We start from the raw sequence: 18732 nt of genomic DNA on the forward strand, positions 1-18732 counted from the left end.
AGTTTGTTTTTTTCCTCTCAAAATCGGCTCCAAGATCTTTCCACTATTGGCTATGGAACACAAGCACCATAACCTCACTGCAATAAACAAAAACAGAGTAAAAATAACCTTCAAAGTCTTTGCTCATTAATATAATAAGTAAGTACAAGGGCTGTAAAAGGTGTGTTGATCACCACACTCAGTGACACATTTATTTGAGCTCAGGGCTGTACTGATATGACTTAGTAGTCTGTCAATAGTCACATCCACTTCCTGTTATTGTCCCTGGCAGTAGGCTCGCTGAGGCCATTCACATAGAGCTCTTTTGATGGCTTTACTCTGATGGAGCGGCGGCAGACAAATTGATTTCAGTGGAAGGCCAGAGATCGCTTGGTGCAGTGTGTGACATTTGTGTGAACAAGTAGGGAAATTGATCCTTTCCCCCCCTCCTGTCTTGCATTCAAAGCTGTATTTACAACAGTTAAATGAAGGGAAAGGTCAAATGGTTTGTCAAGATAGTCTCCCGGTTTTGAATAATTGCGCTACTAAAAAATGGAAACTGATAGTATCATTGTTGCTTTTTTATTTTGTGCAGTCACGGCTGTGGATAGTTAAATTGTTACACCTACAAAAATCTGAAAATGGTTTAATTATGACCGTAGTTCAAAGAGGTAATAATTTAGCAATAATTTTATCATGGTTTCTCACTGGGGGATTTAAAAGACCTCTGTATTTTGTTCTTGGTGCTAATTTATTTAGTCAGCTTTATTTGGCACACCATAAAAAATCATCGCTTTTCAGTTCTAGCTCATTTTAAAAAATGAGATAATGTCATTCAAAAGAAACCAAACAGTTCAATTTGTGACAATCTTATTTTCACCCTAGTTGTACTGTTTCATAAATGATTTGAGAAGACAACATCTATTCATCCTTTTGATTTAAGTGTATGAGTAGATCTGAAATCCTTCTGAGGTTGAATGACTTGACACAAGCAATAAACATGTTTTGGAATACTCTTGCACAGTGCTAATAGCAACTGTTACTTAACATTGCCATTTTTCTGCAGAAATAATATTTGATTGCACTTTCATATGTGATATCATTAGTTTGTGCACGCACATCCAACGTTATGGCCCAGTGAGTGTATTTTATGTGACTCTGTATATTATGTAGTCATTCTCAAGTGTGAACAGATAAGACTTCTGTTATTACGTGATGACATACGGAAGTTACTGAACTAAGCAGTGTGTGTGCCATATATGTGAGTTACTTTGCCTGTTATGCGCACACATGCAGTTCATTTGGACGAGATCCAGCAACATTTCCGTGTGCTTGCGCCACAGGTCAGGCATGAGTAAAAACAACAACACTCACAGATATGTCACGTAAAAATTGTTTACATTCTTAGACTGATGTAAACAGCGCACTGAGCTACAACTAAACATTGATTTTCAATCAGCCAAATGCCTGGTAGTTAATCAACTCCGTTAAATGTTCATGAGGTAAAAATCGTCTTTCAGGTATTGTTGTGCTTTTTCTAATGCAGGATTAGGAACACGGAAGGTATGCCTTTTATTGCCTGAACCATAAAGTGCCAGCTCCTTGGTCTCATTGCTTCTCCTCTGAGTTTGACCTGAAGGTTAATATTCAGACAAGTGGAAAAAACATTACAAATAGAGCTAATTTTTACCCTTTTCCAACCAATAGAAAAACCACGGCCCTCGTGAGCTGGGCGAAGTGAAGAGAACTTGGGAAAGCAAAGAGACTCTTCTGTGGAAATCCTGGATTCTCTAACCTGTCCACCAACATGACCAATGTGGTGATTGTCAAGGAGGGATGGCTGCATAAAAGAGGTAAAAGTATATTTTTTAAAACGTGCACACCACAATAGACTCCATGCACAGGATAAGGTGGGACTTCCGCCGACGATTTTAAGGATGGTCGGCTATTTCCATCTTTCTGTATTGGTTTGTGTTGTACCTGTCAATATGACCAGAAAATGAATACAGGTATATCATCGAACAATGAGCACTTACAGTCAGCATTGCTGTGTACTTGCTTTATGTCAGGCATCTTATAGTTGGAGTACAGCATTCAGTGGGTAGAGGAAGACAAGTAATTTAAATCAGATTCCACTAGAGAATTGTTCTTTTCGTCAACGGTGACAACAACGAAAATATATCATAATCATCAACGAATAAAAATATGCGATATGGACATCCCTATTAATACACACTCAGTGGGAAAACGGTAAATTATTTTCAGTTAATTAAACCCACCTGGAGGCCACGAACTGTATGTAATTAAAAAAAAATTAAGAAGTTGTCCAAGAGTTTTAAGACAACATTCGCCACGCTAAATGCTAACGATAACGCTACGAGTTACATTTATTGTTTGATGATCACTAGAGGTGGGAATCTTTGGGCACCTAATGATTCGATTACGATTCAGAGGCTCCGATTGCATTATAAATCGATTATTGATGCACCACAAACCCCCCATCCACCCCCTTCACTTAATTTTTTGTACACTAGTTCCAAAATTGTTCAAAAATTCTCTCAGACTAAACAAACTACTATTTCAGTATCAAGTTAACCATTAAAAACAGTTAATAGAATACTCAAGTCCCCATTCTCTATCGGTTTAGCTTTAAACTACATTCAATTAATTTAATGTTGTGAATCAACCGTTAAAGTTGTTAAAATTGCTCCCGTTATTCCATAATTTCCCTTCTGTCTACTTTCGACGTGAAAGTTTTAAAACTGTTTCACCATTTAGAGATTCAAGTCAAGATTTTGCCGATTTGGGGTGTTTTTTTTTGGATAGAAAGTAATTAGGTTCGCTACAACAGAGCCTTCTAGAGAAGTCTATTGCTTTAAGATGGCGCCTGTTTACTAGAGCGGGAAAGTGTCATTTCGCATCTAGTTCTTGTTATATGATCTAACACGGCCGTCGTCTGTCATTTCACATCTAGTTCTAGATATATGTGATATCTACCATAGCCGTATGTTGCCGTATGTTTGTAGCAACTAGCAACTGGGCATGTTTGTAGCGGCTGACGGCCGCAGTCAGGTATTGTTGGTTTTTTTTTTAATCTAGCTGCATGAGTTGAACATGATATTTACTCTCGGTCCGTTCCTCATTGCGTCCTGAAGACCGCGCTGACTGTGTTTTATTTCCGCTTTACCTGGTATAATTCAATAATCGGAATTTGGATGTTTGTGAATCGTTCTCGAATCTTCCACGGCCGAATCGCGAATATTGTAAGAATCGGAAATTTCGAACGCCTCTAATGATCACTCAGCACAGACCTTAAAAGGCCAAAGCAACATTGCATATTTTCTATAGCCAAGATAAGAAAACAAATCGTTTTGTTTCAAAACATTCAAGGCTGGAGAAGATACCGGTGAATATGTGAGGTGGGGGTTGCGCAGCACATCACATGAGTGACACGGCCAAACAATGCTACGATGCAGGCTAACTACACATACGATAAGAAAATGTCACACCTTGTGAACATATGACAGAAACTATGGCGCATTTTCATCTTGTTCCCATCAGACGAAAACTGGCATTCGTCTCGTTATGTTATGTAACCGTTATAACATTGTTTTAGCTGTCGGTGAAATATGTTCGTCATCGTTGACGAAAACAATGATGTGAAGAGAGCAAACTCCAAAAAGTATGATCGTTCAAGCAAACCTCTACAGACTCGCGTATAACCTCACCACTACCTGAACCTTCCAAATGCAACATTCAGATGTTGTACCAGGACCTCAATGCTGACATAGAGCCAGGATAGCAGCAATTGCAATCGGCCGAGATTTTTCCTGTGCTTTTACCTCAATCCTTTCTCAATGCTGACCGTAGGTTCTCGTTGTTCGCAGATATAGTATTAATTTTCAAGACTGAGTTGACAGGTACAAATCAAGCCAATACAGCGAGCTGGAAATAGCCGAACGTCCTTGTTATTGTCGCCGGAAGTAAGCCTGTTGCAATATGCAATAAGTCTATTTATCGCACGGTAAATAAAAATGAGGTCTGTAACTGGGGCTGCGATTTATCGCCGCGTCCGTGCGTGAATTCATGTTTGCGTGCGTGTGTTCGCGTGTGCTGCATGCACTCGAGGTTTATTGGTCATCAACACACCCTAGAATTAAAATTCAGACATGCAAATTAAGGATACACATCTGTATTAAACATTTTAAAATGTTAGATAAAAGACAGTGTACTAACTAGAGGCGTGCGAAATTTCCAATTCTTAGATTATTCGCGATTCGGCCGTGGAAGATTCAAGAACGATTCACAAACATCCAAATTCTGATTATTGAATTATACCAGGTAAAGCTGAACTAAAACACAGTCAGCACGGTCTTCACGACGCAATGTGGAACGGACCGAGAGTAAATATCATGTTCAACTCATGCCGCTAGATAAAAAAAAAAAAAAAAAAAAAAAACAATAATACCTGACTGCGGCCGACAGCCGCTACAAAAAACGCCCAGTTGCTAGTTGCCCCAAACATACGGCTACGGTAGACATCCCATATATGTAGAACTAGATGCAAAATGACAGACGGCGGCGGCGTGAGAGCATGTATTAGAGAACTAGATGCGAAATGACAGACTTGCCGGCGTTAGTAAACAGCCACCATCTTAAAGCAGTAGACTTCTCTAGAAGGCTCTGTTGCAGCGAACGTAATTGACTTCTTATCTAAAATACTCCTAAATCGGCAAAATCTTGACTTGAATATCTTTAAATGATGAAAAAGTTTTAAAACTTTCAGATGTCGAAATTAGACAGAGGGGAAATTATGGAATAACGGGAGCAATTTTAACAACTTTAACGGTTGATTCACGACATTAAATTACTTGAATGTAGTTTAAAGCTGCTGATACATAATAGGGACTTCAGTATTTTATTTACTGTTATTAACTGTTAACTTGATACTGAAATAGTAGTTCCGTTCAGCCTGAAAGGATTTTGGAAAAATTTGGGATCTAATGTACAAAACATTAAAAGTGAGGGAACGGGGGATCAATAATCGATTTATAATCGAATCGAAGCCTCTGAATCATAATCGAATCATTAGGTGCCCAAAGATTCCTACCTTTCATACTAACTAACTAAGCTTAACTAACTAGTCTTCTCCAAAATGCAAACTTGCGGTTAAAAGTTGACGCTTCAAATATGAAAACGCACTGGTTTACAGCATTTGCAAATGATGCGAAAAAAAAAATCTATTACTGACACCACATTCATGATGAAAATTGAAGACATGCACTTTTTTTTTAGTTTTATTTATTTATTTTTTTTAATAAAACTAAATGTAAAGCTCATGGTTAGCGGCTTAGCGAGCGTACTTCCGGTGAACATTTCAAAATAAAAACCTCACGTTCAACATGTAAATAAAGATTTCTGGACTTAATCTCACATACATCACTCTCTACACTAAGAATAGCTTTAAAATGACACCCATTATGATGAATCTGACTGGCAATAAATAATTTGGCTTCAAATTTGCTGAGATGCGCACTTTGCTGGACAATATGACAAGTATTTGTATCAACTTAATAGGCTCTAATTGGCAGAGAACAAAAAATTGCATTAGGTTTCTCACCTATTTTAATATTCTGCCATTAGCTAGTTTTCAAATGACTTGTTATGCATATATATAATAAAAAAATAAAAACATTTAATATCGTTTTTTTTTTTTAAGAATAACAAATTATTGCATTGGAATGGGTGATTTATCAGGATGAATTGTCACTTCATTAGTGGCTGAATTGGTTAAAAAATAATGACAATGATATCTCGTATCAGCAATAATGAATTAGACAATATACCGCAGACTAAAATTGATTTTTGCGACAGGCCTAGCCATAAGTCCTGCCTTCTTCTGTGTATTGAGTCAAATCCTATGAAGATGGGGAAAACGACACAAAATACAATGATTTGCAAACCCTTTTTCTACTTACACTTAATTGTATACACTACAAAGGTGTGTGTGAATATTTTGGCATTTTGAATGTTTCCTGCAACACGTTCAAAAGCATTTACCGTAGTTTTCGGACTAAAAGTCGTACCTGAGTATAAGTCGCACCAGCCTAAAAATGCGCAATGAAAAGGAAAAAAAATATAAGTCGCACTGGAGTATAAGTCACATTTTTGGGGGAAATTTACATGATAAAATCCAACACACACTGTAGAACAGATACATATGTCATCTTGAAAGGCAATTTAAAATAAAATACAATAGAGAACAACATGTTGAATAAGTGTACAGTACGATAATGTTTAAGGGTGTAACGGTACATGAAATAGTATTGAACCGTTTCGGTACGTGGTGCTCGGTTCGGAACGGACGCGTACCGAACGGGTTTCTGACATAATATAACCGTTACTTTTCGAGGCTGTGAGTCGATCGGGTTAGTTTCTTTGTGTAGATTATAATTACTCCGTCTTCTCTACTATAATGAGGACCAACACGGTAGGACAGTATAACCCAGAAATGTCAACGGCGCGACAACGTGGCCGCCGCGAGAACGCAGTGAAACGCGGGCGTTAATGTCAATCAGCCAATGCACATCAGTCGCAGTGCGGCCACGTGTTAGACGCGTCCCAGAAGCGGCTCAACGCGACGCACGCGAAAAGAATGGCAGAGTTTATTATTTGACGCGAGACGCTGCCCTCCTGCGTCAATACTACTACCGGTAGCTAGGATTGGGCCGGAAGTCACTCGTGTAAAAATACGGTGGATCCGGTCGATTTTCAAACTAATATGCAACCGTAACCTACTTTTTGAGTCCATCATATCTCTTGAGTGGTAGATCAGGGCACAGTTGACTTGTCTTTGTTGATTTACTGCGGTCTTCTCTGCTATAATAATAACCAATATGGCCCCGTGTTCAATACAAAACCCTCCTACCACAACAAAACAAGTAGGAACTAATATTCACATAGGAACTAAAGTTATACAACATAAAATATACAATATAAATGAATATGACATCACATTTGTAGAATATAAAAACATAATAAAATAAATAATAGCCCATTTAAATAAAATAAATTGAAATGAGCTGAAACACCTGTAATTAAATAAGAATAATAGACAGATCCTGGTTACACAATTAAATTTATTAATTTCTGTGTGGCGCTTTAAATTGAGAAAATCCACCAATAAAGCTTTTGAAAACCGTTCATAAGAAAAAAAAATGTTTCATTGAGGCATTTCATTTGTAAAATACATGTTAAAATCTTTGTCATTGGGATTGCTTTTTTTTCTTCTTTCTTTCAGAAAGAAAGCTGACCAATATGTGGGGTCTGAAAGGCAAATTGTTGTTGGATTATTATCTTTAAATACCCACTACATTTTGAGCAGAATTCTAGCTTTGTATAGGCTAATCTTCCTATTGTTGAAAGCACAAAAGTGTGTAATAAACAACTAGCACGTTTATATTTTGCATTTTGTTTTCTTACTGTACCGAAAATGAACCGAACCGTGACCTCAAAACTGAGGTACGTTCTGAACCGAGATTTTTGTGTACCGTTACACCCCTAATAATGTTACATGATGCATGAACAACGAAATGCGAACGTGGCCGTTATGTTAATGTAACATAGCTATTAAGAGTTATTCAACAGGGTACCCGCGGGTTATTAAAAGTATTAAAAAAGCATTGAATTTCGTTTTCCATTATTAAAGGTATTAAAAGTATTAAATTAGCTGTTGTAAGTCTGGAATTTTTTCACCGTGGTCTTAATTTTCAAGAACATCTCAGTGCAACCTAAATTATATCCGTGACGAAGTTGGTTTTTTTTGTTTTTTGTTTTTTTTTAAAATCCATAACGAAGATGACGCATAGAATTTTTACGATGCACTGCACTACAAATCGAAATGCAACTCGTGCGTGCCAAACCACCACAACCGGCAAAACGGAGAATCCATCCACCTCTGCATCGGGAATGCGTCCGTTTGTCGGTGGAACTAAAGCCCTGCAGGCAGAAGTATTATGGATTCTGAACACCAAAACAGACCACCATTCATATACTTCAAATGAGTCCATTGGTGATCTGTTTCGGATATTACGTCATTTTTGGTCGGCATCGGCTGTCACAATGTTGGTCATATTGCGTTTTGTTCCAGAAGGAGCGTTCCCTTAACTGTCTTAACTGTCTTTTGTAACGAATTTTCCGTTGGCAGAAAAAAAACGCACATTTTTTTAATGTTTAAATAGTGTACATATTTTTATGACCATTATACATGCATTTACACAATGAAATAACGCTGGAAAAGTTTGTTAAACATATTGTTGCTCAAATCGTGTTTTTTTCCGGAGGGAGTATTCCCGACTTCGTAACTGCAGCCAATTTAAGCTCATCAAGACTTTAAGATAGAAGTCAAATCGGGCCTAAAATGTCCAGCCCGACCCGAACTGGTCCGCGGGTATTAAAGCCCGACCCGCGTTTTGTGTGATAAGATTTGTGACGATGTCTGCATAAAAGCCTGTCTCTTATAACGAATTCTCAGTTGGCAGAAAAAAAACGCACATTTTCTTAATGTTTAAATAGACTACATATTTTTATGATCATTATAAATTTATTTACATAACGAAATTTCGCTGGAAAAGTTTGTTAAATATAAATAAACAGATGCGGTTTTGCGGACTCGCAGAGGGGAAGATTAAAAAGGGCGTATAGGCACGCTCTGGCTCTGCAATGACCATACAGTGTCTTCTTTTTTTTATCCAATTATTATTTATTTTATAACAAGTATTCCTTAGTTTATCATTCATACATCGTTAATATATAGTTATTTCAAAAGTTAGCGAGAAAGAACCCTGGCCCGGCCCGACGCAATAATTGATATTCTAATTTTGGTCATGTTTTCAGTTTAATTTAGCTGTTTCCAGCTTGCTATGTTTATAATTGCAATGTTTGTTTACCGCTTTTCCTCTTACTGCGAAGAGGGAGGAAGTTACATCGGCCGCCGCTATGATATTTAAGTCATCAGCCATCTGCTGTGACCCGGGAATTTAACGTCTGCTTTCACGCACTCTGCTTCCCATGTCAGTCGACACGGGAAATTGTTTTCACACACAACTGCTGCACGGTTAAGTCCCGCGATATTCCCGTTGTTTTGGAGTATGTGATAGGGGCTCAAGTTACATCCAGATACTTTAGGTTGCAGTTTATGGGTCATTCGAAGGCAGTGGACCTGCTTAAACATTTCGGTTTGCCTTTCGAATGAATATGAATCTCGCCGTTTTAACTCGAGAGTTAGCCATGTTCACTGGGGTCTTGGCAGGTGCACGAGCGGCTAGCCTGGTTCAGAAGATGGCTGGTCTGAGTCCTGTCCTCCTCCTCTTTCTGTCCATAATTATTGTGTGCGTGTTTAAAAAAATTCTGACAGACTTTATAATGTTACTTTAAATGTGTTTTAATTGTATCTTCAATATATGTGCATTCTTTTGTCAAACACACTTAGTAATTGAAGTTAAATTTGATGTTCAGTGCTTTATTTATTTAATATGATTCAATATGATCTAAATAATGGGTGCGAGAAAAGTATTAATTTTCAGTTGAAATGGCATTAAAAAAGGTCTTAAAAGTCTTGAATTTAGATTTATCAATCCTGGGGGGACCCTGTTCAAATAGCATGTTCTTTATGTTATAGTTAACAAGTTTACCAAACCATCAGTGTCACTCCAAAATACCAAAATAACATGTGAAATGATATAATAATGTGTTCATAATTTCACACATAAGTCGCTCCAGAGTATAAATCCCACCCCCAGCCAAACAATCAAAAAAACTGCGACTTATAGTCCGAAAAATACGGTATAATAAAATTGTTTTCACACTATTTGCACCACTTTAAGTTGGTGCATATTCAGTAAAATAACAAAGTGAGGATGGACACGTACTACTTTGGGGAAATTGGTTCACTTTTTACAAATGATATAACTTGGGATGTACAGTGGGGAGAACAAGTATTTGATACACTGCCAATTTTCCCATTGGCTGTGTATCAAATACTTGTTCTCCCCACTGTAGCAGTTTTTACCTTAGTTGCGACCTGATGAAAATCTGCTACAAAGTACAAAATACAAACCATAAAAAAACATGCCCAGAATTTCGACTCATTATGGGGATCTTTTTCTGCTGGGATTATTTTTTTAAATGCAAAGCTATAAGATCAGTACCAATGTTTGGATCATTTGAAAAGTCCTTCTCACATCATCTACTGTGCATGTCCTAAATTTGGTGAAGAAATCAGATGTTATGCTCGTGAAGTATCCTGTCTGTTTTGATGACCTTCAATTGATAGTGCTCACACAGCTGCAATTCAGATGCAGAATATTGCCCAGTCATCATCACCACATTTACTAGAAACTGTCTAAACATGCAAATCGTTTGATAAAAAAAACAAAGTAGCAGTTATGCTGCATATAACAGACAAGAGGAAGCTGATTCTCATAAGCTGTTTTTTTTTTTTTCCCTGAACAAATATTTCAAGACTAAACAGTCTTCACACGAGCTTGTTGAAATATAGCTTGAAATATATACAGTATATATGGTGGAAAACACTCAGGTGAATTGAAGTTCTGCTCTGATGCCCCCAATTTGGCCAAATTTCAAAATTGTCCTATATGCATGTGTGATATATTATTGGAAAGCCTAACATCTATATTTTCTGTGGGAAGACAAATTTTGAACAGGAAGGCATTTAAAAAAATGAAACTCCTAAACCGTAACTCGAGGTGAGAGCATGAGAGAGCATAATTAAAGACACCATGATTTTAACAAGATATTATTGCATACTTTGTTTTGATCCAAAAGCTCCCTGTAGCATGTCTGGGTGAAACACGGTAACACAACAAGGGTCGCAATGCAGAAATCGCAGACATCACCCTTTTGAAGGTTTTTGTTGTTGTTGTTGTTTTTAATTTTTCTTTGTTTGGATCGATTATTTACTATCTAAAATATTGGGGAAAATGCGACAGTAACAAAAAAATACAATTAAGCAGTTGTTATGAGGTAGATATCTTTGACCTATTTACGGGCACTATTTTTTTCAGTGTGTCGTAGTTTCTTTAAAAGTTTAAAATATGTGAGTGAATAATTTTATAAAGCCGTTTTTTTTAAACTAAATATTATACATCAATTAATGATTCAAAGCTAAAAATGGCAGACATTTCAAATAATAAATATAATTACTTACCTTCTTTTGATGGCTGGGTTGAAACAAAAGCGGTTGCGCAGTGTCTGTAAACGGGGGTTTCCAGGGTAAAACAGACAAATTAAAAATAATTCGGGGGCTTAATGCGCGATGAAACTGCTATGGCAGTATAATGTATAGAGATATTGTTCTATCAAACACAACTGTTCTTTTGGCTTAAAATACAGCAGAGGGGTGCAAGAGCAGAAACTGCTTTTTCAGCCTGTCTGTGTTTTCTGCCATTTTATATTCAAAGTAGCGTCACTATGTATGTACACACACACACACACACACACACACACATATATATATATATATATATATATATATATATATATATTAGGGCTGTCAAAATTATCGCGTTAACGGGCGTTAATTAATTTTTTAAATTAATCCCGTTAAAAAATTTGACGCAATTAACGCACTTGGCCCAGCTCAGACAGATTTAAATGACAGAGGAGTGAAAGGCCCACTTGTTAATTGTGTTTTGCGGAGTTTTGCTCCCCTCTGCTGGCGCTTGGGTGCGACTGATTTTATAGCATAAGTAATTATTGCCATCAACAATGGCGGGCTCCAAGTTTATTTCTTGATTGAAAATTTTACAAATTTTATTAAAATGAAAACATTAAGAGGGGTTTTAATATAACATTTCTATAACTTGTACTAACATTTTTCATAAAGAACTACAAGTCTTTCTATCCATGGATCACTTTAACAGAATGTTAATAATGTTAATGCCATCTTGTTGATTTATTGTTATAATAAACAAATAAGGTCCTTAAGTACCGCATGCTGAATATATATATATCCATCTTCCGTCTTATCTTTCCATTCCAACAATAATTTACAGAAAAATATGGCATATTATATAGATGGTTTGAATTGCGATTAATTACGATTAATTAATTTTTAAGCTGTAATTAACTCGATTAAAAATTTTAATCGTTTGACAGCCCTAATATATATATATATATATATGTATATGTATATGTATGTATGTATGTATATGTATATACTAGTCCTTCTAAAAAAATTAGCATATTGTGATAAAGTTAATTTTTTTCTGTAATGTACTGATAAACATTAGACTTTCATATATTTTAGATTCATTACACACAACTGAAGTAGTTCAAGCCTTTTATTGTTTTAATATTGATGATTTTGTCAAAAAAGTCAAGAAATACCAAAAATCTGAAAAAAAAAAAGCATATTTCATCTGACCAATACCAATAAGTGTTTTTTAATACAAAAAAAGTCAACCTTCAATTAATTATATCAGCGATGCACTCAATACTTGGTCGGGAACCCTTTTGCAGGAATGACTGCTTCAATGCGGCGTGGCATGGAGGCAATCAGCCTGTGGCACTGCTGAGGTGTTATGGAGGCCCAGGATGCTTCGATTGCGGCCTTAAGCTCATACACAGTGTTAGGTCTGGTGTCTCTCAACTTCCTCTTCGCAATATGCCACAGATTCTCTATGGGGTTCAGGTCAGGAGAGTTGGCAGGCCAATTGAGCACAGTAATGCCATGGTCACTAAACCATTTATCAGTGGTTTTGGCACTGTGAGCAGGTTGCCAGGTCGTGCTGAAAAATGAAATCTTCATCTCCATAAAGCTTTTCAGCAGATGGAAGCATGAAGTGCTCCAAAATCTCCTGATAGCTAGCTGCATTGACCCTGCCCTTGATAAAACACAGTAGACCAACACCAGCAGCTGACATGGCACCCCAGACCATCACTGACTGTGGGTACTTGACACTGGACTTCAGGCATTTTGGCATTTCCTTCTTCCCAGTCTTCCTCCAAACTCTGGCACCTTGATTTACGAATGACATGCAAAATTTGCTTTCATCTGAAAAAAGTACTTTGGACCACTGAGCAACAGTCCAGTGCTGCTTCTCTGTAGCCCAGCTCAGGCGCTTCTGCCGCTGTTTCAGGTTCAAAAGTGGCTCCAGCACACACCTGTGAACGGTGGCTCTGGATGTTACTACTCCAGACTCAGTCCACTGTTTCTGCAGGTCCCCCAAGGTCTGGAATCGGCCCTTCTCCACAATCTTTCTCAGGGTGTGTTCACATCTTCTGGTTATGCAGCGTTTCCTACCACACTTTTTCATTCCCACAGAGGTGTCTTGATACAGCACTCTGGGAACAGCCTTTTTGCTCAGAAATGTCTTTCTGTCTGCAGTCTTGCCCATGATTGCGATCATTGCGGTTTTGAGTAATGAACCAGGCTGGGAGTTTTTAAAAGCCTCAGGAATCATTCGCAGGGGTTTTAAGTTAATTTGTTGATTCAGATGATTAGGTTAGTAGCTTCTTTAGAGTACCTTTTTGTGATATGCAAATTTTTTGAGATAGGGATTTTTGGTTTTTCTTGACTTTTTTGCCAAAATCATAAATATTAAAACAATAAAAGGCTTGAACTACTTCAGTTGCGTGTAATGAATCTAAAATATATGAAAGTCTAATGTTTATCAGTACATTACAGAAAATAATGAACTTTATCACAATATGCTAATTTTTTTTAGAAGGACTAGTATATATATGTATATATATGTATGTATATGTATATATATGTATATATATATGTATGTATATGTATATATATGTATACATATATGTATATATATATATATATATATATATGTATATATATGGTGGAAAACACTCGGGTAACTTGAATTTCCGCTCTGAGACCCCCAACTTTCAAAATTGTCCAATATGCATGTGTGATACATCATTGGAAAGCTTAAAATCTCAATTTTCTGGGGGAAGAAATATTTTGAACAGGAGGGCATTTAAAAAAAAAAAAATTAAACAGCGAAACCCTATCTGGAGGTGAGAGCACGCGAGAGCAGAATTAAAGACGTCATGACTTTAATGAGATATTATCGCGTACTTACCTTGTTTCGATCCCAAAACTCCATGTAGCATGTATCACTGAGTGTCAAGACACAGCTGTGAATGGCCATAGCTGGATTTTTTGATGTGAAACATGGTAATATAACAAGGTTCGTGTTGCAGAAATCACAGACATCAAGCAGTGGTCAAGATTTTCTTTTTCATGTATTTACCCTTTTAAAAGTTTTTTTTTCCCCTCAAATTTCCTTTATTTGGATCGATTATCATCTAACATATCGGAGAAAATGCAACAGTAACAAAAAAAAAAAAAAAATACAATTGAGCGAAAGTGATGAGGTAGATATCCGTGACTTTTTTACAGACGCTAAATTTTTCACTGTGACGTAATTTGTTTAAAAGTTTAAAATATGCGAGTCAATAATTTTTTTGTCGTTTTTTTTTTTTTTTTAACTAAATATTAGACATCAATTAATGATTGTAAGCTAAAAATGACAGACATTTCGAATAATAAATATAATTAATTACCTACGTTTTATGGCTGAGTTGAAACAAAAGTAGTTGCGCGACATCTGTAAACAGGGGTTTCCAGGGTAAAAAAGACAAATTAGAAAATAGTTCGGGGGCTTAATGAGCCATGAATAGCAATGGCAGCATATACACATATTGTTCTATCAAACACAACAGTTCTTTTGGCTTAAAATACAGCAGTTTATTTTAAATAGGGGTGCAAGAGTGGGGTGGCGTGACTCAGTGGTAGAGTAGTTGTCCCCCAACCTAGAGGTTTGTGGGTTCAATTCTCCGCCCTGATGAACACGTCTAAGTGTCCTTGAGCAAGATACTGAACCCCACGTTGCTCCTGGTGCTTCGTCACTAGTAGGTGGATGGCGAGATAGTGTAAAGTGCTTTGAGTGCCTTGAAAAGGTGGAAAAGTGCTATATAAGTATAACACCATAAGAGCAGAAACAGCTTTTTCAGTCTTGTCTGTGCACACAGTGATCCCTCACTACTTCGTGGCTCAACTTTTGTGCCCTCAGTGCATTGTGCATTTTTAAATCTTGCTATAAGTGTCTTGTTTTAAGAATAAAAGAATTATTAAAACATATGTACACTATATTTACATCTACGTACATATGTATGTACACTGATACCACCCCTCACATACACACCCGAATATGAAAGAGTGAGAGAATGAATGTACAGTACATATGATTTATACATTATTTCAGGCTCCAGCACCTCCGCGACCCTCGTGAGGAATAAGCGGCATGGAAAATGAATGAATGAATGTTACATATATTAACATTTTATTTACGTGTTTCAAATTGTTCAGTATTCTAATGATAAGATATGCATTTATAAGGTTTTATGTACAGTTACACTTATTGCAATAATATATACAGGTAAATTAAAAAAAGAAATGGGTGGGGGGGTGACAGTATTTTGCAGTTTTTCACTTTAGGCGGTCGGTTCTGGTCCCCATTAACAGCGATAAGTGAGGAATCAATGTGCTGTATACATGCATAGAGTATTAAGTCAAAACTAAAATTAACTTTCAATTTTGCTTCTCATCATTTCAACTTTTTTGGGATGTTACAGTGATCAATTACATGATGTTAGACTCGCACTAAACATTTTTGCGAATATGAATTGTCACCTAAACTTGGGTAACTAATTGTCAAGAATCAAGATAACTAAATTGTCAGGAATTATACAGTACATTTATAACACATCTAAGTTAAATAATTACTAAAAGCTTGAAGTGTAAATAGCTATCCAGTCTCCATTGGGACTCATTGAACTGCTCTGACATAGCTGTGTGCTGTGTCGGGTATTAGTCCTGTTGTTTGGATGGAGAGGCATTCCTCACATACCTGCTGACTTTGAGTGCTTAATGTGTGCAAACTGCACACCATCTCAGCCCTCAAACCACAGCTGTCCCTCAGAGTCCACTACCACCAGAGGCTAAATGTGATAAGCAAACGTTCTGAAACAAGTGATGACTTTTAAGGCTCTGGGCCAAAGAACCAAGCTTTTCCCGGAAGGGGGCAAAATTGTGGCCCTGACTCAGGGGATTAGGTGATAGGGAAAGGCCACAAGAACGTCTGTTGGATCTCCATACCAGAGTTGCCGTGGAATTGGATACTGACTCCATGGTTTTCAGCTACTTTATTTAATATTTAAATATTTTACGTCTTAAAATCTGTCTTACCAAATGAAATTAGCCATATTGAAGCCTTTAAAAAGAACAGGCAAGAATAGAAAATATTTTTCACTTCTTTGTGAGTTTTGGCAGTCCGCTCCATGAGAATTGACCACGTTCCAAGTAAAGCTTTATGGTAGGTTTATTTTGGTGGAAAAAGCATTTCCGTCCGAAAGCTCTTAAATCTCTGTGCCTTTCAGTCACCAACCACCTGCAACTTGTGGCCATGGTCTCAGCTGTTGTTCACCACAGCAGGCCCAAACGCATACTGCGCACTGATCCATCTTATTACATCCCCATATACAACAAGACTCCCAAGATGTACATTACGTGGGCACCTTTCCCTTTAGCAGAATCTGTGGTTACCCATCGGAGAGAAGACACACTTTCCATCTTTGGGCAGTACTTGACTGAGTCCCACTATTACAGGCCTAGTCCTGGCTTCAGAGGGAGCCTCCAGTGGCTGTGTCATCAAGCAATATTACACAAGCACTATTCATAGGCTTTTTAAAAATGTTTAACTCTGCATGCTGCCATGACTTCACCAGTGTCACCTGTAGCATAGACTTCATTACTGTTGACGTGTCACTTCGTCAATTCTTTGCGCGACGCCTTCTCAGAGGGGGCCGAGCTTCATTTAGTAATAGCCGAAGACGGCACACGCTCATGTCGGATTTAATCTCGGATTTACCTTCGATTGGATTTAAGTACGAAAGCTGTACCACATACAAACAGGAAGGATTGTCTCAGGAGGGATTTGTACAAGGATTCAAGGTAAATATTATATTTTTCGTGTCATGCATGTGTGATTGAAGCATTTATTTGCAGGAATTTTCTTCTTTGTTTACACATGGAGGCGGCTAATTTTCGTAACTGATAGCCTCATAGGTTACTTTTTACCAAGAATCGAGACTGTTTTACGTCCATATCTACAAATAATTCAGGGATTTAAGCATTTATTCGCAAGAATTTTTGCCACAAGAGCTCTGTTTACGCCAGACGGCCACTAGCCTCATTCGCTAACATAGTAGCATTGTACATCGTCAATATACGTAAAATAAACGCTAACTGCACGGTTTCTTTGCTTTTAACCAAGACTCGAGACTCTTTTATGTCCATATCTATGAAGAATTCGGGGATTTAAGCATTTATAAGGGAACGACTTTGAATTTTTTGATGCCGTTGCTCATAGAGACTAATATATGCCTAAGGTAGGTGCTTGTTTTGGTTTTAGGTCAGTACCAGCTTTGCTTTCGTAAATATTTGAATTTAAAGTTTTTGAAAATAGTCCCCCTACGAATCACCCCCGTTTCCCGTGTCATGTCAATAGGTTATGAAGTCTATGCCTGTAGTTTACAGTTTCAATTTGTCCCCTTTGTTGATTAAAATCAGTACATAATGGACCTTTTTTTAGATTAACATGGTTCAGCTATGATGGTCATGTCTATAAAAAGGGCATTAAGGACATCCTTTAAGTGAAACTGAACTGTGTGACTGTTACACATCAGAACAGCACCCCCCCTTCTCTTCCTCACGCTTCCTAATTGAATCTACACAGTTATCCTGTAGCGCAGATCAAATAACATAATAAAAAGCACAGGTAAAAAAGAATACCTAGAATAACTATCAAATAGTGATTAGTAAGTAAACAGTCATGCTGATTTGAAAATGTACTCATACCCTCACTCACACACTCAAGTAAGTTCAAGTTGTGACGGCCTTCTACTTGTGACATTAAACAAACAACCTTTCAGGAACAGTGAGTTGGCACACTGTCACACTCGAGCAGCTGTGCCCTATGAAATGTCACCCAGAACCTTTTGCGTTTTGATCAGATGACGTCCGCCTGCCTCCTTGACAGCAAAGCTTTTCGTGTCACGTCACTGTCATGCAGTTTTTGCCCCAGAGCCACCGCACAGAAGGTGAACCTGCAGTAACCATGTCTCGCTGTCCGTCACCTCACCATCCCATATTGCACCTTGAATACAACGCTCCTACCCAGTTCCATGTGGGTGGATTAACCGCTTGCCTTGCATTACTACATTCAAATGTCTTGCAGTGTTCATCCTGCCCACTCAACCTTAATTAGAAAATCCAAATCCATCACTAACATTTGACCTTGGTCTGACTTTTCAAAATAATTTGGAAAAGATCTTCCTTTGAACGGTTTCGAGTAGACCATTTCCTCACGCCTGTGGTCCATGACTCAAATGCATCGTCATCATCATGCACAGCGCTTATAGTTTTCCCTTTTCCATTTAACTTCTGGTTCAACAGTTTCGATCACTTTACTTTTTAGCACATTTTAACAATTGTACATTTTGGGTGTTTTACTTGGTTTCCCGTTTTCAACCTACCCCCACTTTTTTACCAGGATTTAATTTCATCTCAGATTTTCATATCAGATTTTGAGTGGGCAATAATTAAGGTTCTCTGCCCCGCAACCACCTCAACATGAACATTTTTCCTTA

General features: G+C 37.5%; 1 protein-coding gene across 4 annotated transcripts in view; it reads left to right on the top strand.

Moving 5' to 3' along the window:
* akt1 (v-akt murine thymoma viral oncogene homolog 1) overlaps positions 1-18732 on the top strand; it is a 74635-nt gene that overhangs the window by 3516 nt on the left and 52387 nt on the right. For 2 of the 4 annotated variants that reach the window (XM_057858871.1, XM_057858873.1), the window contains exon 2: positions 1687-1832. In XM_057858871.1, the coding sequence (XP_057714854.1) occupies positions 1787-1832 (46 nt within the window). In that variant the 5' untranslated portion in view covers positions 1687-1786. Of the gene's footprint in view, positions 1-1525; positions 1619-1686; positions 1833-18732 lie in introns of all 4 variants that reach the window. The other 2 variants (XM_057858869.1, XM_057858870.1) reach the window with 2 other exon arrangements.

This window comes from Corythoichthys intestinalis, chromosome 15 (assembly GCF_030265065.1).
Source record: "Corythoichthys intestinalis isolate RoL2023-P3 chromosome 15, ASM3026506v1, whole genome shotgun sequence".
NCBI lineage: Eukaryota > Metazoa > Chordata > Actinopteri > Syngnathiformes > Syngnathidae > Corythoichthys > Corythoichthys intestinalis.